At 29.5% G+C, this 25,919-nt stretch overlaps 1 protein-coding gene across 2 annotated transcripts; it reads left to right on the top strand.

The window, feature by feature from the left end:
* Nucleotides 1-238: 238 nt before the first annotated feature.
* LOC136971095 (GRB2-associated-binding protein 1-like) lies at nucleotides 239-24,225 on the top strand. Of its 2 annotated transcripts, XM_067265573.1 has the most exons (6): nucleotides 239-535; nucleotides 5,817-5,945; nucleotides 14,740-14,899; nucleotides 14,971-16,116; nucleotides 22,448-22,566; nucleotides 23,346-24,225. In XM_067265573.1, the coding sequence occupies exons 1-6, from the start codon at nucleotides 473-475 to the stop codon at nucleotides 23,553-23,555; spliced, it is 1,827 nt and encodes a 608-aa protein (XP_067121674.1). In that variant the 5' UTR covers nucleotides 239-472; the 3' UTR covers nucleotides 23,556-24,225. The 2 variants fall into 2 exon arrangements, with proteins under 2 accessions (XP_067121674.1, XP_067121675.1); XM_067265574.1 differs by lacking the exon at nucleotides 239-535 and having other exon boundaries at nucleotides 5,816-5,945; nucleotides 14,822-14,899.
* The last annotated feature ends 1,694 nt before the right edge of the window (nucleotides 24,226-25,919 follow it).

Raw genomic sequence — 25,919 nt, 5'->3', positions numbered from 1 at the left:
GGCTCCGCGATGTTGAACCAGAGTTAAAGCAACTCGGCGGCGGGTCCACCGTGCAGAGTCGGTAAGTAATCCGATGAGTTTTTGCTTATAGCTCTTATTATACGCGTCGCCCCGAAAAATTTCTCTCTGTTTAGGACACGTCTACTAGAGAGGTGTCTCGGGAGAGCAAAATTAGAAAAAAACGCTTCATGTAAAGGACGGACTTTTACCATAAATTTATTTGGTTTAAAATATAAATACGATGAAATCGACAAGTTTCGATATTTAAAAACAATGTTATCCGCCGTTTGATTGGTTGATCGGTAAACGTATCAACCAATAGAAAGAGTTGATATATCGGAGTGGAAGGGAAAAAAAGAAATAGTTGATGCGGAGTCGATGAACGAAGTTTTTTGTTTGTTTATGATGTAGAATTGATGAACTTCTGTATAATATTTATTACAGAATTAGGTTGAGACAAAATGTTCAAGATATGGATGTCATTCTCGATGGCTGGTTAATTAAACTGAGCGAAAGACGTTTGTTTAGAAGAACGGTAAGTGAAAATTTTCACGTTCATTTCATATTTACTCGATAAATTTTTCACATTTCACAAATACTGTATTCCGATAAGTATTCATTGCAATTCGACCTTGGCTAATTTCCATTGATCTTCGTAAAGTATACGTGTTAAAAGATCAATCTGGAAAAAAATGCCGCGTATTGTCGGTTAAACCGAAGCATTTTATATGTAAATAAACCTTAACGTCAATATATTACGAAATATCGTTAATCGATCTTGAGCGGAGAATTAATAGAGAGAACTCGATACGGATCGGCACAGATGCTATTGGGGCTGTGGAATATGGTGGCCCCCTCGGATAATTAATGTGCGAAATTCTAAATAGACTTACTGAGTCACGTACGAATAATAAAACTTTAATTTATTCGTAATAAAGTGTTTTAATATCAGTTTATTTTATAATTGATACTTTCTTTATTATCTTCCAAGATAACTGATGGAAATTTTAATTGCAATTAGCTGTTAAAATAAATTTATAAAATATACACAATTTTTTTATTTAAATCATCATATAAACTCTAAGATGTAATAAAAACTTATGTTAAGAAGTAAACAGATAAATGGAAGTTTATGGATTAAAACTTAAGAAAATATATATAAAACTCATTAAGAAGCTTTTTACTTACAAAACATTAAGGTATATAAAAATTTCATTTCATATTTTCATTATATAATTAAATTTATATAAGGAAAATTGTATTGTTAATCGTTAAAAACGAGAGAAGTCTGCAAATGATAAAAAATGGTTTTAAGAAAATGCTGTTGTTGAAATCTATATTCTGGAAAAAATAGCTTTGAATTTGACTGCAAATTAAGTTTAGAAAGTAAATAATGCGGACTGAAATAAAATTTAACGGTTGAATAGCTAAGAAAGAAGATAAACAATGTGTAACAGGAAAAAACAATCTTGTCTACTCAGTTTGTGCATCCAAAACAGTCAAATGTTGAAAAAAGTAATTTTTGTTGCTGAAAGATCTAAAAATATTTAGTTCTTTAACAGACTTATGGGTTAAAGATAATTAAATCAAAAATTAAAGAAAACACAAGTTAATTTAAATTAAAAAGTGTAAGTTTGATTATGGTTTAAGACTCTATTGCAGTGTTTCCCAACCTTTTTTGTGTTATGCCCCACCTAAGCCTTTCTAAAATTCTTATGCCCCCCAACATATATGTTGAACTCTTTTGGAAGGTCTCTCATTGTTGTGTTCGTTGAAGTTTTTTCTTGCACTTAGTTGCCACACTGTTTTATCGTAACCACAATAAAACCCAATCCTTTCATCAGTCTCTTCCACTTTCCAGTCATTGCCAAACGCAACCTGGAACACCACAATTCATGTCAGCGCACCTCGAGGTCTGGGCAAAGAATGTTCTTTCTCCTCTTTCAACCGGCTCAGGGCCTCATTCATCTCTTTGTTCTCAGTGGTTCCCAGAATTGTTAATCCCAACCCCAAGGGAAAAGGTGTATAAAGGAAAGTTCTAGAAGGAAAGGGAAACAAAGAAAATTAAAACTAACTTAAATCAATATTTACAATAAATATGGCGTACAGTGGCTATATGGTTAACTTAAACTCTGGACGAGTTTCGAATTGCCCCCCTTAAGAATCAAATTGCCCCCTTGTGGGGCGTGGGCCCTATGTTGGGAAACACTGCTCTATTGGAATATAGAATAAAAAATGTACAGTTTTATTGAAACAATAAAACATATGGTAAATATCAACAAAAATAAATATCAGTTTGAATTTAATATTCTAAAAGAGAATTTTAAAATATGCTTTTTCTATTTAAAAAAGTTTTGGGTTCTTATATACATTATTTTAACAGGATAATTGCTTTAAGCATAAATTATTTATTATGAGAAACAACTTCTCAGTTGAAATGTTATAAGGAATTAAAATTATTTCCAGTCACCAGGCTTTTTATCTAATTTGATCATTTTTGATATCATTTGGTAACTTATCTTATTTTCTTGACTGTATTAAAAAACATGTACAGTACAAATGAACTTAAATGTTAGAAGAATGGAACAAACCGAATCTGAATTTTGTGAGAATTTAATGCAATTCATGCTTGAAAGATTTCAAAGTATTATTTAAGTGACAGAATGTATAACTAAATACTAATTTTTATAATTTAATTCTAAATTGTTACTTTTTATAAAATATGAATATCAGAGTGAGATGAAATTGGTGCATTATTATTTAAAAGCATTTTATAACTTATTTTTAAGAACTATTTTAAGTTAAATTAACATTATTTATATAATAATAAGAGAAACATTAAAAAGAGATAATGCCAGGTTTCATACTATATAAATTAATTGTTATATTTTACAAGGCCAAACTAATGAGTTCAGGAAACCAAAATTACTTTTCATTTAGTAATGTTTTAGCCATTCTAAAAAGTCATTTTGGTTTTCTGAATTTAACAGTTTGGTCTTGAAAATTAATTTGTATGATAACATCCATTAATCTGATATATTAGAGTTGCCAAATGATCTACTGGATTTTTGATCAGACTATTAATATTCTGAAATAAGCCTACTTCTATCCAAATTACTTTGTTTGGGCAATTTTAAGTCTAATTAATAATCCAAATCAAAAATCCAATAAATTATTTGGTAAAACTAATTTGTTTAAAATAACAGTTTGTGCTCATTATAAACAAACAAAACTTTTCGATATACAAAAATAATTACATTCTCATGTAGAATTTCAAGATATTTTTATCTGTACAATTAGTCCTATATTAAAATTTAGGAAACTTTTTATAAATACTTTTATCATTATCAAATACTTTTAAGTACTGTATTTTCATATATATAATCCAAGATGACATACACTTCACAGAAACTTGTTAGATCAAAATTAAAACCTTTCATAGCCTGCCCCACTATATATTCTGTGTCTATGAGAACAGCATAGTGCTCCATTTGCATAAGTTTGTGATTGCAGTTTTAAATTGGCATATAACCTGCACCCTTTCAAATTGTCTTTCAAACACAGATAATGGATTGTAGGCATAAAAATATAATAAATAGATTTTAAGTTTATGTTTTGCATTCATGAATAAATTTCACATGAATTCACTTATACTTGTAAATCAATGTGCTATACAATGTTGTATGTTGATTTACAAGTATATTTGATCTTTTGGATGGCTATTAAGATAGATGAAAATGTTTTGATAAATAAAAAATTGTTGCTGAAACAAGCTATAACTTTTTAGTTGTACAACACCCTCAAAATTAAAAAAATATGAAGAAATAACTTTTACTTAATTAATTTAACTATAACTAGAAAGCAAAATAATTAATGGTAAGTATTAATTTGTCAGAACAACTAATAAAAACCTTGAATATATAGATTTTTATTTATGTATTTTTTTTCTGAACTTTCTGCCCTGCATACGTTGAGATTTTTAAGAAATTTATGATGGTTTGATCAGACTACAGTAAGGCAACCAATGATGAGGGATGAAACCTGGGCCATGTTCAGTAATGCAGAACACCTAAGTTAGAATTCTGAGTGGCTTAGTGGCCGGAGCTAAGAATAGATAAAAGAAGCTGACTGAACTAGCTAGAATTCTAGCAATGGGAGGAGTCAAGCAGTAGTTAGAAACAGCATGAGTTCAACATGGCAGCATAAGTAGACTTAGCAAGAATTCTGCATTACTGAACATGGCCCAGATGTATCCAGACCAAATTTTGAGAACTTGTCTGGATCTGAATAGAGAACTCTCATATTGCTTTAGTCATTTTGGCCATTCAGCCATCGTAAAATTAATTTGAATTGAGTTCTTTAATATAGGATGGAGTATGGTCAGTCAGGTAATAATCACTTTTAACTATATTATGTAAAAGTTAAATGTGGTTCATTAACTTCTGTCTTAAAGATCAGTTTTATTAAATTGTGCAGATTTTTTTTTAACAGAAATATATGAATTTTGAAATTTTTAACTTACCCTTTCCTTTGATAGAAAGTTCAGATTTTAAATTTAAACATTTAAAAGAATAAGAATATTTTTCTATTTTTTTGAGCTTATATTTAAAATTTCTTTTACTAAATATTTATAACTTTCAATTATTTGAATTTATCTTTAGTACTTTACAATATTTTCATAGTGTATGGATAAATGCATATATTGAATTATATGTATATTTATATACATTCAAATTATTAATTTATCTAACAAAAAGGAATATGGATGGTGTGGCTGTGTGCATATTTTATATATATTTTTTAAGTTTAGTTTTAGTCCCTTCCTTTGTTCTTTGTTTCTTCTTGCTTCCAAAACTTTCCTTTTTAACTCTTTTTCCCTTGGGTAGTGATGACCAATTCTTGGAACTGGGAGAACAATGGAAGAAAAGAGGTCAGTGAGAACATTCTTTGGCCAAGACCTCAAGGAGGACAGACATTGAATATGGTGCTCCAGGTTGCATATGGCAATGACTGGAGAATTTGAGAGTCTGTGAAAAGAAAATAATATTTTATCGTTGTTACGATAAAAGGTGTAGCAACTAGGTGCAAGGAGAAACCTAGTGAAGACAACGACGAGAGACTTTTCAGAAAAGGTTCAATGTGGCATCCCACACAAATTGTGAAGCCCAGCAAAACCCCTGGTATTTCACTCTTTACTATATTTGATTTTTTTCTAAATTCTCTACTCTCCCTATCATCTCCTTTCTTCCCCTTAGTTTTTAAGTTAGTACATAAGCACTAGTTATAGGTTTTCAAGTATCATTTGTACTTATACCGTACTTATTTGTTGCGAACAGTATATCTTTTGTCATTCCCACCATTAATCTTTATTAGAAGCCGTGTTGTAATTATTGTTTATTGAGTTAGAATTCATAAAGAACTTGTTCAAATACGTGAAATAAAATATTATTTGCTAAATATTCTTGTCATGTTTCCTTTGTTGGTATATGTACATTTCACATAAACTTCACAATGGAAAACATATAAAGTATAAAGTATCACTTCATTATGAACCTGTTACCGGTGTGCTTCATGAAATTACAGCTTATCACAAATGCTTTCAAACTTTTGAACAGTTCTTTAGGTGAAATTGTGATAAGTTGTAACTTCACGAAGCACACTGGTAACAGGTTTGTAACAAAGTGATGATTTCTCCTCGGTGTTTGGAGGATGGTGACTTTATAAGTAGAAAGTAAGCAATTCTTAAGTTAACAGTTTTTGTAAGTACCATTCAGATATTTAAAATTAATTATAATATTTTTATCCTAATTTTTCAGAAATGGAGTAAATATTGGTTTGTTTTGAGACATTCAAATGAACATTGTGAACAGTTTCTTTTAGAATATTATAAGGACTCCTCTTGTCATGATCTGAGGGGAAGAATTGATCTAAATCAATGTGATAGAGTGAGTTTTCAACATTTAATAATTCTTTTTAATAATATATTACTTACATAATTTTAAGTCTTATGTTAAATAAATGCCAATTAAACTAAAAGTTATATATTTTTAATTCTTATTTTATGATATAATTTTATTTTTATTTTTTAATTAAATGTTTTCAAATTTCTATTTCTTGTTATATGAATTTCATAATAGAATATATGAGAAGAGATCAATAAATAAGTTTTGGTGGTCTGACATCTACATTAAATGATTTGTAAGAAGACAGATTACAATTCAAGATAGTAGCATCTGTCATTTTATAGATTGTTTGTTGTGAAAATGTGCTGGCATGTCCTGGCCATGTATACATTAGACATCTTTTGGATGTGTTTGCCATTCCAAACAGGTCTACTGTATTGTTGGCAGGAAGAGATGGCAGGAATTTGAATATTAGAGAGCTGGACTAGCAAGGAGGTGCAAGTTGTAATTTGTATATGACTGGGCTATAGGTCAATCCAGAAGTGAAATTTACAGATGGTTGATTGAGGTTTAAAGAGAGGCTGTAATGTCTGAACAGACCATATGGAAATGGTATTGAGAGTACCCCAGTGGGTGAATGAGTTTGTGAGATGAACAGAGAACAGGCTGTCTGTCTCCTCTGAAAAAGAAAATACTGAAAACATGAATTCTTTGAGTTGAGAAAAAAGAATCAAAGTGCATAAGGAGGCCAAATGGTTGAGAATCTCCTTTGGCACAGATCACATCATTTGGGTAATACTAGGATGTAGAGAAGTAGCTGCAAGATGGGTGCCTTGTCTGCTCATATCTCTGAATTGTAATTGGATAGGATTGTGTTTGGAACATCTCATTTGTTTCAGAAGGATGGAAACATTTTCTGAACCAAATAGTGACAGGCATGAGATAAGGATCCACTACTTCACTTTTGACTTGAAAGTTGTGTGTATGGAGTGTGGAGGCACAGAAGTTTTCCTTCTCTGAAAAAATTCAGAATGAGAAATTTTGCAGGAAAGGTCTTCTTGACTTTTATGGGATGCCAAGGGAGTTCTCCTTATGTTACTTGTTACTGTGCAACCCTCTACAAGCTAAAATCAGTCATCAAGCAAAAGTATCCAGTTCTCTTTAGTGAGAATGTCATTTTGTTGGACAATAACACATGCCCACACACTGTCATGGCTACACAAGAATGTCTTCAGTTGGGAGCAACTGCAACATTGCCTTACAGTCCAAACCTGGTGCCAGGTGATTTTCAGTTGTTCCTTACACTGAAGAAGAAACTGCAAGGAAAGCACTTTCAGAACAACAGTGATGTCAAGAGCAAGATGCAGTACATTTTGCATGCTCTGGACATGACCATCTTTGCAAGGGAATTTGAGGTACTGATACACTGGAACAAATGTAAATGTCTGGATATGGATGGACAGTGGTCAAAAAGTAGCGGACAGATGGGGGCTATCATTCTCTGTATCTCACATTCTTATAAATAAATTCTTATCATACCAGAGCACCAAAACTTATTAATCTCCTCACATATAGTATAGATTTCCAAAATTTTTTCAGAAAATGAATTTGAGACAGAAAACAAATTCTAATATACAGTATTTCTAATATCACTTAGTTTAACAAAGGACTATGTAAGAATATTTTATGTATTAGATTTTTAATCATTACTTCTTATATTTTATTGAAAAATTATTTTAGAATATAAATTGTAGAGAGATTTTTAAAATTTTAATACTTTATTAATATTTTTATTAAAGAATTGTAATATATTGGAAAATATATTTTAATTAATATAATACAAGTTATTAACTTTTGAAATAAATTAATGTAATTTCTGAAATTTTTGAATCCTATTTAATCTTTAGTTGTATAATGTATTTATTCATATCACACAATGTGTTAGACTTGGCGCTTATCGGAAAGATTAGTAAAAAGGCAGTTGGACTAGCATAACCGGTTATGCAACAAAAGAACAAAGAGTGCACAAAGATTACACACAGTCAGCGCTGGAAAGGGGAGAGTGAAATGAGGTCACCTTCCCCGAGGGGTCAACAATGTCACCAACCTTTTATTACGTCAGAACATCTACAAAACATCGCGATCATTGATTCCAACAAACCCCCTCAACGATTGATCGTTAATACAATCCGATATTGCGAGTAAATTTACTAACCTTATTCACGTCTAGTGGCTTTGTTAACAAGTCGGCCGTCATCCGTTCACTCAGACAATAAATTACACTAATTTCTCCCGAATTCTTTAAATCGCGTACAAAATGGTATTTTGTGTCGATATGTTTTGTGCGTTGTTGTGCTTTTCGTAATTCTAAAAGTCGTATACAATTTTAATCGTCCTCGAATATTTTGATAGGTGTTGTGATCGGTAGATTTATTTCCTCCAAAAGTCGTTTCATCCATACAGTTTCTTGAGTAGCTTCTGCCAAGGCTACATACTTCGCTTCGGTGAACGAAAGTGCTACACACTGTTGCTTTTTACTGACCCAATGGATAGGACTTCCTTTTAGCAAGAGCAAATATCCTGTGTTCAATTTGTGGTCTATACGATCGCCTCCTCAGTTGGCGTCTACGTAACATTTAAGTTCTAATTCTTCATCGATATTTCCTAATTTAAGTTTCTTCTTTTTTGTCGAATTCAGATAACGAAAGATTCTTTTTACTTCCACCCAATCACTTTCCAAAGGTTTTGTTTCTTTTCTCGCTAATATCGATGTACTTATTGCAATATCTGGACGCAAGTTAGTTGCTAGATATAATAAAGATCCAATAGCACTTCTGTGTACATTGTTGTTTTTGAATGTATCAGGCATTTCATTTCTTCTTAAGTATCCTGTATCCATAGGAATATTAGACGGTCTTGAATCGAATAAGTTAAATTCTCGCAATTTATTTTTGATAAATTTTCTTGGTGGAGTGAAAATATTTTGTTCGTGTCTCTTTCAAATTGTATTCTCCAGATAATATTTTAAGTCACCTAAATTCTTGATTTTAAACATATCCTTCATTTCGGTTTCAAATTCGGTTAACGTATGTTCGTCTGTGGCCATTGCTATTACGTCATCTACATGAATTGCTAAATACAAACATCTTTTATGGCCTCTGGTGTAAAGACAGGGATCAGCCACGCTTGTTCTAAATCCCTTAGATAGCAATGTTTCATTGAATTTTTTATTCCATTCATTCGCTCCTTGTTTCAAGCCATATATATTTTTCAATAATTTGCAAACCATGTCCGGTGATCCTTCGTCATATCCTTCAGGTTGTTTCATGTATACCTTGTGTGATAAGTCTCCATTTAAATAAGCCGTTTCAATGTCATAATGCTTAACTTTCATGTTCTTAATTCCGGCTATAGTTAGGAGTGTTCGAAGGGTGGCAGTTTTGATCACGGGTGCATATACGTCATCGTAGTCGAAGCCATACTTTTGTGTGTATCCTTGAGCGACTAAACGAGCCTTAAAATGGTTAACTTTGTTGTTTTCATCTCTCTTAATTTTATATACCCATCTGCTTCCTACTGCAGTTTTACCTGGAGGTAATTTCGTAATTTTCCATGTGCTGTTATTTTTCATGGCTGCTATTTCCTGATTCATGGCTGCTATTTCCTGATTCATGGCTTTACTATATATATTATTTACATATTCTTATTCTAAACATTGTATTTTACACATATGCTAATTTACATATTACCATACTATTTTGCAATTGTTTTTGTTTTTTGTAGATTTTTTACATAAACTATTCAAATTTTATTTATTTTATGTACATTTTATGTATGTATCACAGTTTCCCAATAAACATTTTTTCAGTTATTACATACCAGCATATTCTATAATAATTTCATCCAAATTGCATTTACTTTTACACTTAAATTTTTATTAATATTATTCTTATTCTTTAGAATCACTATGCTTTCTCTTAAATTTTCTATTATATTTTGTTTGTGGTGTAAGATTTTTACTCCCTCTTTATCTGTATTGCAGTTGTATAATGTACAGTGTTCATGAAAAACGGAATTTAATCATTTATACAGTAAGACCCCGCTTAACGCTGTTTCAGTATTACGCAGTAGTGTTGGAATTACCCAAGATCGCACACAGTGTTGGGATCAAGGCGTAATATAAAATTTTAAAGCTTATTATCTGCAGCGGACATTCCGACAACTGATTGATAAAACAGATGGAGCAGATAAACAATCCATTAGAGATTTTTGGAAAAACTATAATATCATGGATGCTGTAGACAACATCAATCTTTCCTGGAATGAGGTGACCGAGAAATGTTTTGAAAGGAGTATGGAAGAATGTATGGCCGGAGCTAAGCAAGGATGTTGACACAAGAGAATCCATTGTTGATGTCGACGAAATTGTCAAGCTAGCTAATGAAACAGAGTTGGATAATATAAATGTGCAGGATATTGAAGAATTATCGCAAGTTACAACTGGAGAAAGTTTTTCCAACGACGATCTTAAACAATTAGTAGAACAACAGGTGCATGAAGATGACGAAATTAGCATTTCTGAAGATGAGGAACAAAAGAAACTTTCAACGGATTTTCTAAAAAAAAGTTTAGCCAGTATAACAGAAATAATGGATCAGTTTATACAAAATGATTTCAATTTTGATAGAAGTTCAAATGCAAGACGAAGTGTCATGGATGTGATGTCTTGCTATCGACAACTGCTTGCTGAATGAAACAGGAAAAGGCAAACAACATTAGATAACTTCTTCACAAAGAAACAAAAGATGTCAAATGAGGAAGAACCTTCCTCATCAAAAACATGACTTCTTTACTCAAACTTTTTTATTTATTTTCATGAATGTTTTATGAATAAATTTCGATATTAGCAATAAATAAGTCTATAATTAATGTAATAAAAAGTATTTAACAATAAATGTTACAAAATAAAACAAAAAAACTGATAAATTTTCTAATTCTCTGTTCTGTTTCACGTATCCCCCTTATTTACAATCCCCTGCATTAAACAGGGTCTTACTGTATTTTAAATCAGATATATGTTCTTTTAGTCTTACTTTTACTTTTCTCTTTGTTTCTCCTATATAATATTGTGCATTTTGACAGGTACTGGAATATAATATACTGCATTGGTTGTTTTGTACAGAAGTTAGATGGTTATCGCGAGGGAAAGTGTTAACCCAGGTATTGGAATTGCAAGATGAATTAATATTATTTTTCCAGGATAAACAAATGCCATTCTCATTGTTTTTACAGAATAATGAGTGTATGTTGTTGTTGGCTTACTTAGCTGATGTATTTTCACATTTAAACAATTTGAATGTGAATTTACAAGGACCTGATAAAAACATTTTATTGATGACAAAGTTCATGCATTCGTTAAGAAGCTTGATATCTGGATTATTCCGCCTTCAAAGCAAAAATTTGGATATGTTCCCACTCACTTCGGATTATATTGAGAAAAATTTGAATGAACAAGACACTATTATTCACCACAGTTTGGATTGCATGAAGATGCATTTGCATGAGCTAAAAACTCAGTTGATGGAGTATTTCCTGGATAAAAGATAAAAATGGTTTCTCAAAGAGATGGGTACCGAATCTGTTTAGTGAAAATGATGTTGCCTCTGTTAAGTTACCAGTTGAGATTCACGACCAGCTCATCGAAATGTCTGATGACAAAACGCTACAACTGCAATTTACATCAAAAGATTTAAATACATTTTGGCTTGCTCGTCGACATGAATATGGAAATTTAGTCACAGAAGCATTGAAAATATTAATCCCTTTCGCCACATCTTATCTCTATGAAAAGGGTTTTTCGTCTATGGTTGTGCTAAAAACTAAATACAGGAATCGTCTTTTATCACTCGAAAACAATTTGCTTTTGTGTGTTTCTAACGTAGATCCATGTATGGAGAAAATTTTAAATGAAAAACATTCTACCATCACATTAATTTCTTTTCTTTACATGTGTACTTATTGTAAGTAAAATGTTTATAAGTTTATAATAAATGATTTTTTCTCATAAAATGATTTCATTATTGTTTGCCACCCCCTTGGGTGTTGCGACCCCCAGGTTGAGAAACGCTGGGCTAGACAATTGATGAAAGAAAATGAATTGGAGTAAATGTGACTTTGAGTTAACCAGGTTCCACTGTATATATTTCAGGCTTTATATTAAGTTATTAAATTCAAGAAATTGAAAAATCAAATGACATAAGTTGTTTAAAAAAATAATTATAAATACTTAGCTTAGATATAGATTTTGACTCATTTAGAATTCCGATTTAATGACATAAGTTAGTAGAAGTCGTAACTTTTCATTTATATATAAATGTTTTCAAAGCACATACTATTTTATTGTAAGCATGCCGTTTACAGGGGGAATTTTATTTCCTTCAAGTGTTACAAAAGAAAACCATTTATTTGGTTAATGGTTATGCTTCCACCCAAAACTTTGTGTCCTAAAAATAGTGTGGAACCTTGATGTTGGTTTCCATCAGTGTTTTGTTGATTGATGCTGGATGGGCAGCCCCAGGACAGTGATGAGATAGTTGACAATTCGAACTTGTTGAAATTTGCACAATTGAAGTTATCACGGGAGGAGTCAACAATGTTTTCTATGTTTGCACGACATAGTTGAGTTTGATGACAATTTAGATGACCAAGCCCTTCTGGATCAAACTGACAGATCAAATCCTTGTCCTTGGACGCTCTGGCTTATATAATTTTTTGTTCTCAATTTCCTTTCCGATTGGTCGGGCTTTCCCTTCCTCACTCCCCGATTGGTCTCTTACCTGTCTTGAGGAAGAATTTTAGACCAAGTTAGGTTGTGAGAAAGATCTGCCCGGGATGGTCCTGAAGACAAGATTGTATCTTTCTAAAAACAAATTATATAAAATGCCAATGTTACAAAAGCAACCGAATATTTAGGTAATACTTTTAAAAGTTTCAGAACATTAACATTTTAATTATGATTTCTATAAGAATAGAGCCATCATTATTTTATGTCATCTAGTTTAAAATGAGGAAATTAATATTTTGTGATATGATGTATCTTTGCTTTTATTCAAGATAAGAAACTTTTCAACTTTTCAATGTGCAAAAAAAGTTTTGCACATTGTTATAATATAAATTATTAATAGGCAGTGACGTAGCGAACATAACTGGTGTCTGGGGCATGACACTTTATTGGTGCCCCCCTCCAGAAACACATATAGTAAAATAATATATAGAATTTACTCATAATAAGAATATAATACAAATAATAATAGAATGTAGTACCTACTTTAAAATATCTATAATATATTACGAATAGTTACTATTTCCTTCATGCCCCCCCTTGCTATGCTACTGTTAATAGGCGAGTTATAAAGACATTTCTCTTGATCCTCAGATCAAAACTTTGATTGTTTACATTTTTTTCTTATTTATTTTAACTTGTTTTTGTTTTCATTAGATACTCCACCACCATTAGAAAATTTTGCTTTTGAATTTGTAAAATTATTAAATTGTTGATAATGTAAAAATTTAAAATTAACTCAGTTTTTAAATAATTTAAAATTGATCCCTCTGCTTTGTTACATCTTTTCCCATAGATATTCTAATATTGTTGGTTTTATGTTTTAACAATTTTTTTTCTTAATTTATGTGAATTTTGATTTTATTAGCATTTTAAAATAGAATGTATTAATCTGATGTTTTAAATGTGTTAAATGTGGTTATTTATTAAAAGCATTCTAAAAACATTGAAGCTCTGACTTCTAAGAGATTTAACCTTACAATTTATAGATTATAAAAAATAAAAATCAATTATTCTATGTTGTTTTTATGGTCTACATTACTTAAAAATAAGTTTGTCTCTTTCAAATTCTAATTAGGGACTTGAATAGTAAAATCTTTATTATAATAGAATTGATGATAAACCATTAAAAACAATACACACATACAACAATAAAACTGAACATAGATGCTGACCTTGTAAGATCTGGTGCCATTAAACATATTAAAACTGCTGAAAGTCTTGACAATGGCAATCAGTCTAAAAGTTGTTCTTGTAAATGATGATTAATTTGATGCTAGCATCCTCTGGTGGAAATTGAGTGACTAAAGAAAACCTTACATAATTTCACACACTCTAGAATTGTTTAATTTTTAGGTAATGACAATATTACAAACAAGTTCAATTTTTTTTTTAATTCTTTCTTTTTATTCTATCTTTTAATTTTTTAATTCTTTTTAATTAGGTTAGTATGAAATTCTATTATATTTAAGTATTTTACAGGACCAGACCAAATATCCAACAAGCTTGGAACTGAAAGAGGTCCAAATTTCAGGATTTCCCAGTTTTCTGGACACAAGCTAAATATATACTTAAAATATAAAATAAACAATGAAAAATAAAGAACTAAACTGTTTTTAGCACACCATAAGCCAGCAGACACACTAGAACTGGTATGAGACATATTTCCACGAAAAACAAAACACACAGTCACATGGAAAACTAGTCTGCAAAATTCAAAAATAGTCATATTTGGTCCAGTACTGTATTATCTAAGGAATTATAAATGAGTCATTAGTAGATTATAACTTTAATTTGTAAAATCTTGGATAGAAACCCTAAAAAAATATCAAAAATTTCATAATTCATAATTATTATTAATATATTAACTGCAAATTTAGATTACTTAGAATCTTATTTTATCAATAGAAATGAAAATTATTTTGATGTAAAAAACATTCTCTTAATTAAAATTTATTGTATTATTAGTTTAAATCTATAATTTTTAAATTACAGGTTGAAATAAAGTTTAAAGATGAATGTAATAATTCCTATGGATTTGATGTTCAAATTTCAAATAAACTATATTCTTTAATAGCTGAAACTGATTGCGACATGAATAGGTGGATTCGCTACATTTGTTCTGTATGTGGATTGAAACGTCAAGTTGAAGATGGTAAAAGATTTATAAAACTTTCACTTTAATTTAAATGCTTAATGAGTTTTATATTTAAAAATTTATTTCAGACGTTTCATACAATCTGCCAGATCCAATAATTACTCTGCCTGTATGTTCCTTATCATCTCTTCCTTCTTCAGTACAAGAAAATGAATTGTCTTGTCAGAAAAAAAATTCAAGTCCTTACATTCTTATAAGTGAATGTTTTACTGGGAAACCTATACCAGATATATCTCCAAATGTAGATAAAACTAGTTTATTTTCTGAAAATTCTGTGAATTGTTTTGCATCAGTAGACATTAACTATGATTATCCAAAACCACTCATTTCTCCAGAGAAACAGACTGTAAAATTTGAAAATAATTTAGATAATTGGTATCAGATACCACCAGCACCAAGAACTCTTAAAACTGATAATGACAGTAAGCTACTTTCAGACATTGAAATAAAATCAAGTCCTGATGAAAGTTTAGGAAATGTTTTTTTTTCTGATGACGAACCAGGCATTTGTTTTGAAAATCAAGATATTGAAAGTGTTAGAAGAGAAGCATTAGAATTGGCAAGACAGCTTGAGAGTTTAGGTTTAGATGATTCTGGTATTGAAAGTGAGCAGTCAACATCTCCAACTTATGCATTTGAAGATTCTCAACTAAAAGACGATGAGTTTTGTGCCAATCACATACTGTCACCTCCTCCTCGCCCACCAAAACCAGCAACTTTGAATAGATTAAAAAATATTACTAGTCCAACATTTTGTACAGAACAAAATAGTCATAATTTATCTTCAAATGAAAATAAAATAAGTACAAATGTGTTTAATTCTATGATTAATTGTGCTGAAAACTATGTACAAAATGATTTATCACCATCCACCAAAGTTCCTCTTCCATTACAAATAGAAAGCATGTATGATGTTCCAAAGCCAAGGAGTGAAGATAATATTACAGCATTAATAATGTCAAACTGTGATAAATCTAAAAATAGCAATGATTTTCACATATATAATAATGCACCTCCAAGAGACTGCTTAAGAAAAAATTCAATTCTTGCTTATGAATATAAGCCATCATTAACTTTTTCTGAAGAATCAGAGAATATTACAGATAACTTAAGTGATATAACAAGTGAATCATTGTCATCTGTTGATAAAGGAATATATAGTATTCCACCAGCTGTTGACAGAAAATTAAAACCAAGAAAATCAATTGGAGAAGGTATTAATTTAAAATTATAGTATATTCATTTATACACAGAAGTATTTATAAAACTATATTTAAGCTTGGAATTTTAATAAAACCAATTTTATTCTATTGAAGTAGCTAATATATTTAATTATAATACTGAAAGGTTTAAGAGCAAAAACAGTTTTTAAGTTTGATTCAAAATTATTAAAATAGTTTAAAAATTGTTAATTTTATATTTATTTTTTTATGTTTAACTATCACAGCTATACATTTATTATTGATTCATCTTAAAAGTTCATAGCATTTCCATGAAGGTTTGTAAAAGTTTATAGTTGAATTATAGTGACTTTGTTTTTGATTCATTTGTTAGAAGACATCAACTATCTTATTGTAATTTATTATGTACAGTGTTTAGTTTTTTTGTTTTTTTGTTTAACCCTAAATGTGTATAAAAGAAAACAATATTTACAATATGTCATGAGAAATGAATTTATGAAATTATGCACTACATAATGAGTTGAACTATAAACTCTCTAAAGTTGTTAATGATATTATTCATATGGAAATAGGTAGTTATCCACTCTTGAAATTGCATTAACACTTACAATTCTAAAATCAATGGTACTTAATCTGCTACTAATATAGGTATGGCCAAGCAATATAATATATGGATCTAGCATTAACTATCAGAAAAATTTTTGGACAGTATTTTTGTGTGTATCATTACTAATATAACAGAAGTATGATTATACCTTGCTATAATTTTGAGTTGCAACTGGAACCAATTGGATTGTCACCAGGCATGGCACCAGGTATAACACTCTTGTTGGGCAATTTGAGCTAGTTTGTTGGGTTTTGTCTCAGACTCTTATCAGGACTCTCCCACCCTAGTATCATATGAGGTCTGAAAACTGTAGTGTAAGGTATTTGGAAAGAATGAGCCTACTCTTCCCACCAGGGGTGTATGGGAGAGATTTTATTGTAAATTTCGTACCATACTTCCACATTTTCTTCTTAGGAGGCCTGTCTTGGCACATGCTGAAGTGATGAGTTAGGTGGCAAAATGTATGATTTGTATTTTTTGTAGAACGTAGAAGGAACTTTAATAGGAGTTAAAAATCAGAAGCATATAAAGAACAGCAATAGAAGATACATAAAGCAATTATAAACTTTGCTTACCAGCACAAAAATGTAAAATATTGACAAGTAGAACAATGAGTTATGAAGCACAAACAACAAAACCTTTAACATCCAGTAATGAAATTTAATGTTCTGAGCATTTCAATTTGGAATATAATGTTGACCTGATGCAGATCTTATTTAAGATAGAAAATATTCATAAAGTTTTACATTAAATTTCTTTACTGAATGTTAAAGGTTTTGTTGATTGCGCTTTGTAATTCATTCCAGTTATTGAGAAGGTAATTGGTTAATGAATTATAAATAAATTAAACACATTTTTTTATTGGCAGGTAACTTTATTCAATATTTTTCAATCCATAATTTTCATATGAAACTACTTTTCTGAGAAATTCTTTGTTGTTTTTAATTTTATCCTAAAACTCTGAGCAACTTAATCTGGAAATTTATTTTAGTCACCAGAAAACTTCTTACAGTAGCTTCCAACATATTATCCATTTCTTCTGACAATACATTATTTATTACCGAAAACACTTGTTCATCAAGTAAATAGTACTGAAAACATTCTTTTCAGAGCTACTGTTTAATAATGAAAAGAAAGGCACACAAGCACTTTCAACATTTACAAAAATGTCTTTGTCTGGCAAAAAATGAAAGAACATATGTCAGAATGTTAGTATGAAATTTTAACATAAACTCATTCTAAAGTTTACTCATTCTGCATTAACTCATTTTAAATATTATCTTCTCAATAAATTGTCTGTCTTTGCATAATAATCCAAGAAAACTCATTTGTTGGAACAAAATTACGAAATTTGCGAATCTTGAAACTTATCAAATTTGAACATAAGGACTAATTGTTTGCCACATAGCCAACTGTGCAGAATGTAGGTTGGAGCTACTATATTGTATGAAAATGAATTACATTCAAGAAGTGGTGGTCACTACTACAAATTCTTTAAGGATTTGAACAGGGTGTCCCATATCCTTTGGAGTTCCAGTGTTGATTTGTTGCAGGGTACCATTATTTGATGAACAAAGCCTCCCAGATAAAAATAATTTTGTGGTCCACACATTGTGCTGAGGGCAGTCTCATTCCAAACTGGTACAAAGTTATGCCCTATTACTTTTTTAGCTAGCTCCATAGTATGCCTATTGTTACATGTGTCTCCTTGGTGCTCCCAATATATAGTGCAACTATGTAGCTTTCTTGTTATGGCCCCAATGTAATATATCTTTATACTATTGTTTTGGTGTTGTAAGACTATCAGGTAAATGCCCAGTTCTTCTAAGGTGGATAAACTGTCTGTCATTGCATAATATTCTAAGCAAAGTCATTTGTGGTTTTATTAGGAGATCAAGCCAAAATTTTCTAAACCTTGCAATGTATAGAGAGACAGGTCCAGAATATGGAATAGGAAGGATTATGAAGGTGAAATTTTCCTTCCTTATATCTAAAGCCATGAGTAGGGAAAGTGATCTATGTACAAGGGCATTGACATATTTGAACTTTCCATGTGGGTATCTTACATTATATACCACTGTGGCAATGATATGTAATTCCTTTTGTACCAACATTTGCAAGAAGGGAAGTAAGTGTCCTCTATAAACAAGTGCTGCAATAGCATTATTTACATATTTAGGAGGTTGGAAGGAAGTGATAAGAGGACATAGCTTTAACTTGTGATGTACTCCATAAGAAAGGCCAGTAGGTAACCTATTTATTAAGATCTAGAAAATGTATCTTTAAATCTTTCTCACTTTCTATTGTGAAGTTAATTGAAGCATATACCTGAAGATTGTTTTCAGTACTATTTAGTTAATGAACATTTCAGCATGGTGGAAAAAATTTTAACACTTATTCAACTGTTGCAGAAGCACCAGGAAAACAAAGATGTATCCTACTATAGCATTAAAATTTTTTTACTGAGCAGTGTCTTTCTTTCAATGAACAAAAAAGTCTTGCCACTTTTCTTCATACTTTAAAGTTTTGTGTTGCTAAAATTCTACTTTAGAAACCCAAAAGCTCTTTGCAATAACAACCTCATCAAATAATTGATCAATGTTTATTACTTGCTTGCCAGTCTTTTGGTTGATCTGAACTGTGGATTGCTCAACACTGGGCCAAGATATGTTTTTAGAATTTAACCACATCTGCCTATCCAAAGCTTTCTTTCCATGGGTCTAGATTTGAACTAAGTTGAACTATATAAATTGTAACCATCAACTTGCCTGGAAAACAAAATTTCTTCAGAGTGGCCAGTGGCTTTGTATGAATCTTTTTTCCCCTAAAAATATAATTTTCACTTTATTCTTGGTATTTTTTAAATTTATTATACTGTCAGAGAGAAAAATTGATTTATTTTTTATAAAACTACAAATGCACAATGAACAGAGTAATAAAACAATAAAATCCATCTTTCAAGTAACAAATGGTACCTAACAATATTTATTTAAAAACAAAACATTTTCTATACATTCATGTACAGTTCATACTTACTCTGACAACAAAGGCATTGTTTAACCTAAATATGTCTATAATTGCATCTACATTTGCTAAAGAATGAAAAGATGGCTTCAGTATCCCATGCTGACATCAATAGCATAGAAATATGTTCTGCAGAAGAATCACTGCACGACAATATTACAAAATTTACATATTGTGAAAGCATCCTTCCAAATTAAGACCTAATTGCAGCCGATTCAATTTCAGAAGTTGTGAAGGCAGTAGGAAAAAAACATTAAACACTCTGATATTTTCCAATGTGATACGGTATGAGCAATCACTCATACCATATCACTTCTCCAAATTAGTCGATGATGGGGAAGGGTTTTTAAACATTAATCAAGTTTGTTTTTCCAGTGACATATGTAAATCTTATTGTAAAAATCTGCATTTATTCAATGTGCCTACTGTAGAAATGTTCATTGTTTCACATGCTTCTAAGATAATGCAATAAGTAAATCAGCTACTGGAAAAATAAACTATTAAAAAACAAAAACCTTAATGTTTCCAGCAATAAAAACTATTTAATATTATTAAATAGTTTTTATTGCTGGAAACATTAAGGTTTCTGTTTTTTAATATTCTAAGATAATTATCATCCACAAAATTGTGTTCCTGGAAAGCAGATTGAATGTTAATAAAAACGTCTATATTAAAGGCCAATTAGCATTAATGAAAAAAGCAAAATTATCATAAGTAAGACAAAACCTTTCACACTTTGTTTCTAGCAGTTTAATCACTAAGTACAAATGTTTTCAGCCGTTTTGAATGGCCTTCTTCAGGTACAATAGAAACAAAATGTGAAAGGTTTTGTCTTAGTTATTTTAAGTAGTTCTAGCTTTGAGTGCAGAGAAACAAAATTATCATCATTAAAAATGCTAATTTTGTTTATATCTAATCCTCTTCTCAATAAATTATAAATAAATGTTAGTATGAAACCCATATGTACTGTACATAATATTTGAAAAATAATTTTTAAATAAATATAATAAATTAAAAAATACCAGGAATAAAGTGAAAATTATAATTTTAGGAAAAAAAATAACATTGAACCACCAAGATTTGAAACACCACCCTCACAATTATGAAACTGGCACGCTCCTACCAATTTGCAATTTTCAATTTCAATTTTCTCGTTTAATTTTGAGTATTGTTCCTTACTGCTTGGCTTAAGTCAGTTGTTGGGGATAACATCACTGAGTTTGATAAAAATTGGTAATCTGAATGTCATGTTGTCCCTTGTCAGTTACATCAAATTTGCTATCTGAAAACCACCAAAGTTCTGATATCAATGAATATGAGAAAATCTTAAATTTTAGACAGAGCAAATTAACTTTTAGCAATCTATGATTGAAACTGGGTGGGACACAGGACAATATTGCTAAACTGGGATATATGATAATCCTAAGTACAAGCCATTTTTTTCACAAATTAATGACTTGAGATAAAAGATGGATGCTCTATCAGTGGAATATAAAATGACACTAGGCTCAGTTAGAAAAAATACCTTATACAACAACAGAGCCAGGATTAGTCATATTCTGCATTTGATGGAATATAATATGAAATGCTAAAACTCAATGAGTACATCAATGTAGAAAAATAGTGCACAGCTAGAAAATTTGAGAAACAAAATTGTTCAGAAATGTCCAGCTCTCATAAATAGGCTGGATATTTTTAAAAATTTATAAATAAATGTGTCACATTTCATCAAAATAATGCAAGACAATATTGGACCAACAAGAGGTACACAAGTTAAATTTGGATGTCTTAATTCATCTACAATATTCACTAGCCTAACCTAATCTTGCCTGCATTAATTTCCATTTATCGTGTGCTTGAAAAATTTACTGATAGAACTTTGGAAATTTCAATGATATTGAAATGCATCTAGGTGAGTTTTTAACTAAAACTTGCCATATTCTTTTACAAGTAAGTAATCTATAAATTGGTTTTAAGATGGGAAAAAGGCCATTGAACAAAATGGTCATTACATAGCTGATTCAGATAATAAAATTTACTGTTATTTCAAAAAATGCTATAAACTTTTTGAATAACACAATAAGTTGAGCAAATTTATTAAACAAAAGAAATAACGAACAATTATTTTTGATTTGAAATGCATGAAATTTAGCTTTTCACAAAATTTAAATACTTTATAAAATCAACTGTTTTGAGGAATAGAAGTTGCAAGACAAAATATGAACTATTTTGTCTTCTTACTTTTTGAAACTAAAGTTTTATTTCTTAAGTTCAGACACTTTCAGGCTAGAGACCATTTTTTAGGCATCAAACAAATTGAAAGAAAATATTGTTGCTATGGGAACATAATATGAGATCAACTTAGAAAACACATACAAAGAATAGTTTTAATTTTTTAAAAACTCCTGATTTTTTATTTTCCATTTTATTTTGTTTAGTATATATAAGTTGAACAGTTATTGTGTATAACAATTAGAATTCTTCATTTTAACAAATCTCACAATAATAACTTTTTGTCTTTATCAATTCTTCTTCAGTTTCTGAAGATGAACTCTAATCTAATGATGCATGAACTATTTATTCTGTCTTGTAACTTTTATTTTTGTTGAGTAAAGCAAGTTTTTTAGTTTTGAAATCAGTTTAATTAAAATTTACAAATCAAATAATAATAATAATGATTTACATTGCTATTATATGATAAATATCTTCAAATGCTACAATTTTAAATTGTAGGATCTAGGAGTGGACTTCTTTCTCAAGAATCTCCTAATTCAGTATCCTCCCCATCAGAAAAATTCTTTGAAGTTTTTGATTATGGACCAAATAAAGATGAAAATTTATGTAGAGAAAAGGTAAAATTTTAATTAAAATACTATAAAATGTTAATTTGTATATAATCTAATAATCTTTTATTTATACAAAACAAATATAAACATCTATTAACCCGATTTTTACATTAATGCCAAATGATTGTCAATTATATCAGGCTATAATAAGTATAGCCTGATATAATCCAACAATCATTTGGCATTAACCTTTTACTTTTTATTTTTCTATGATATATATTTTATATATTTGAAAAGTTTCATATATCATCATGAATTTAATTCTTTATTACAACACTTTAATGGTTTGGTTTACTATTTTTATTTTAAATAAGAATCAATAATTAAATTATACAGTAATATCTTGTTGACATTGTTAATTATACAGGATGGTCATGAAGTTTTTCTATTCAGAGCACACTATAACTATAACTAGTAAGTGAATTGTTACCAAAATTTGTATACAGACTATGCAAAGGATGTGGGAAAAGTTTTGCAAAAAACATTTAATTCAAAAACTTTTGCTAGGATGCTTTACAGGAAAACAAAAGCAACAAAATAAATACAATGAAAATGAATTTATTCATTCTGAAAGGACATGTCTTCTTCAGAGGCTGTTTATGGATGCAAAGAATGTTGTTCAAGTGTAAAATTTAAAGGTTTTTTCTTACAGTACATTCTACAGAGTTCTCTGAAAAAGGAAACTTTAATTATGGCCATCTTGCACTTTTAATATTAATATGTAGTTTATATAAGTGATTAAATTGTAATGATTTAAAAATTTTTAAATAAATTTGATTATATAGAATAAAGCTTCAGACAGTGCTGTGACAGCAAAACCAAATGAAATCCAATATTTAGATCTCAATTTGGATTCAAACATTGATAAAGAAGAAACAATTGGTGATAAAGAAAATCAAACAATTGTTTACAAAAAAGTGGATTTTCTTAGGACTGAAGCATTCAATAAGATGAGGCAGAATGTCGAAGAGACATATCGTAATTCTAATCAATAGCTTTTAAGGAACTGCCAAATGATTAAAAAATGTTGCAAGTATTTTATTAAATTTCATTGTATCAAACAAATTTTTTATGTAACATTTCTATAACAATTAAATTTTTTTCTTTGGCATTAATAAATAATTTTATATATCTTTTCTCCACATATAACAACAGAATTGTAAAAGAATGGTCAATTACAATGGAACCTGGTTAACTCAAATGGGGTTTTGATACAGTATTTTCATAATCTCTCCAGAATTTTTAATTTAAATAAAATACTTCTAAGTAGTATGGATGCTGTATAATGTTGATGTATTTAAAATCACTTTAATCCTAACAGGTTGATTCCTCTTACAGCCAGACCCAGTTAGATGACAAAGACTTTATTGTAGCAAACTTTTAAAGCATAATTTTACATCATATGCATTTCAAGCTAATATAACTTTATAGCTTTTCTTCAATGCTATTAAGAACAAGGGTATAATTATAAGACATGACATTGTTGTAATCTGTTATAAAATTTTACAAGAAGATTTGCATATTTACTTACATGTATTAGAACATAAAAACAATATTAACCACTATTCAATGTTTTTCCACTATAAATACAGCCACATATTATCACTTCTTCATATTAAACATGAAGTATTTACAATTATAAAATCCTTAAAAATAGAAAGGGGTAAAACATCTATTACATCTATAATACACATAAAAATATTCCATATAATTTTTAAATAAGATAAATAATAATTCTTATTTTATATTTATTATAAAACCAGCTTAAGTAACTGCAATTTTAGCTTTTATGCACAGGCTACGAAGGTGATGATGACTATAAATTGGTTTTCTTGCATAGTTTGAGTACTGTGTAAGTGTTATATAATTTGTATAATATATTTTTAATTACATTGGTAAAAACAGGTTAAACCTACTTACAATATTTATAATCAGTATGTATATTCTCACATTGTAACACCTATAACTATAGGTTCACAACTACATTAAAAACTTTGGTAATAATTAGCACAAGTACATCAACAAAAAAGACTTTACATTACTGTTGAGTGAATTTTACAATATTTATTATATTGCATGCAACGATGCGGTCTCTATTATTTGGTACCATTGTGTATCGATGGTCATGCCATCTGAAATGTTAACAAGTTTATCTCTAGGATATTTTATGACCTTTACATATTCTTTAAATTTTCTTTTATAGATATCTTTTGCTGTATATAATATTTTTATTTTATTTCTATTTATTTGGTAATTATTACTGATTGAATGTTTATACCATGGTGAATGACTATATTTGAAGCATATTGCTGCTTCGTGTTCCTTAATTGTTTTTTCCAATACTCTGCTTGTTTCACCTACATAAAATCTAGGACTACTACAATTACACTCAATTTTATATACCATTCCTTTTTTCATAAGATCATTTTTCTGAGTCATGTTATTATTTTTATTATTAATTCGTTTACATATATTTTGAGGTATTTTGTTAGTCAAAGATGCGGCCAAACTAACTTTATTTTGTTTGAGATGATTATTGCATTTTCAAAAATGTTTTGGATATAAGAAAAGTTATAATTTTTATCACGTTTATATCTAGTATTATATCTGTTATTTAAGTATTGTTTGTGCCATTTAATTAATTTTAACCTTGGTTAATCATGTAGTATGAATTTATTATCTAGAGTTTTTAATTCAATTTCTCTATTTTTAATATTTGATGTTCTAATATATATATTTTTTTACTTCCATAATGTAAGTGTTTTTTCATATTTTCCAGGCTATATGAACTGTAATTAATTGTTTTAACTACATTACATGGTTTTTTTTATATGTTAAAAAAGTAAAGCTATTTAATTCATTAATTATAGTTACATCTAAATAATTTTTTTTTCAATTTCTATATCAAACTGTGTGTGTCTTTATTAATGTCATTTATAATGTTAAAAATACTTATTTTACTTATCAGATTGCTATCAAAAATTATTAAGTAATCATCACTGTATCTCATAACTAGTTTTATACCTTTAATGTTGTTAATTATTTCATCAATTCCAGCCATAACTATTTTTGCTAATTTTGGTCCCATCTTTGACCCCATGCTTATGCCATCAATTTGTCTATAAAATTCTTGTACAACCTGAAAATAATCATCATCATACATGAATTTAATTAATTTAATCATGTCATCTTTTACATACAGTTTAACCAAACTAATTTCTATCATATTCCATTTTATCTTCTTTAACCATTGAGTCGTGTACGACTATTGGTGACTTCATAGACGCGTTTCTTCCAGTGAGTTCTGTGTAGTGCCCAGTCTTTCAGGTATTTGAGTTCCAAGGCTTCTATTTTGTACT

Source organism: Centruroides vittatus, unplaced genomic scaffold, assembly GCF_030686945.1.
Source record: "Centruroides vittatus isolate TY-2023 unplaced genomic scaffold, ASM3068694v2 contig_2311, whole genome shotgun sequence".
Taxonomy (NCBI): domain Eukaryota; kingdom Metazoa; phylum Arthropoda; class Arachnida; order Scorpiones; family Buthidae; genus Centruroides; species Centruroides vittatus.
Note: the sequence above shows the minus strand (reverse complement) of the source record. Positions and strands in the feature narration are given on the sequence as shown.

Coding starts and splice junctions, on each gene's coding strand:
- LOC136971095 (XM_067265573.1), top strand. CDS start 473: ATGGATGTCATTCTCGATGGCTGGTTAATTAAACTGAGCGAAAGACGT. Junction 14,900..14,970: donor GAAACGTCAAGTTGAAGATG/GTAAAAGATTTA, acceptor AATTTATTTCAG/ACGTTTCATACAATCTGCCA. Junction 16,117..22,447: donor AAGAAAATCAATTGGAGAAG/GTATTAATTTAA, acceptor TTTAAATTGTAG/GATCTAGGAGTGGACTTCTT.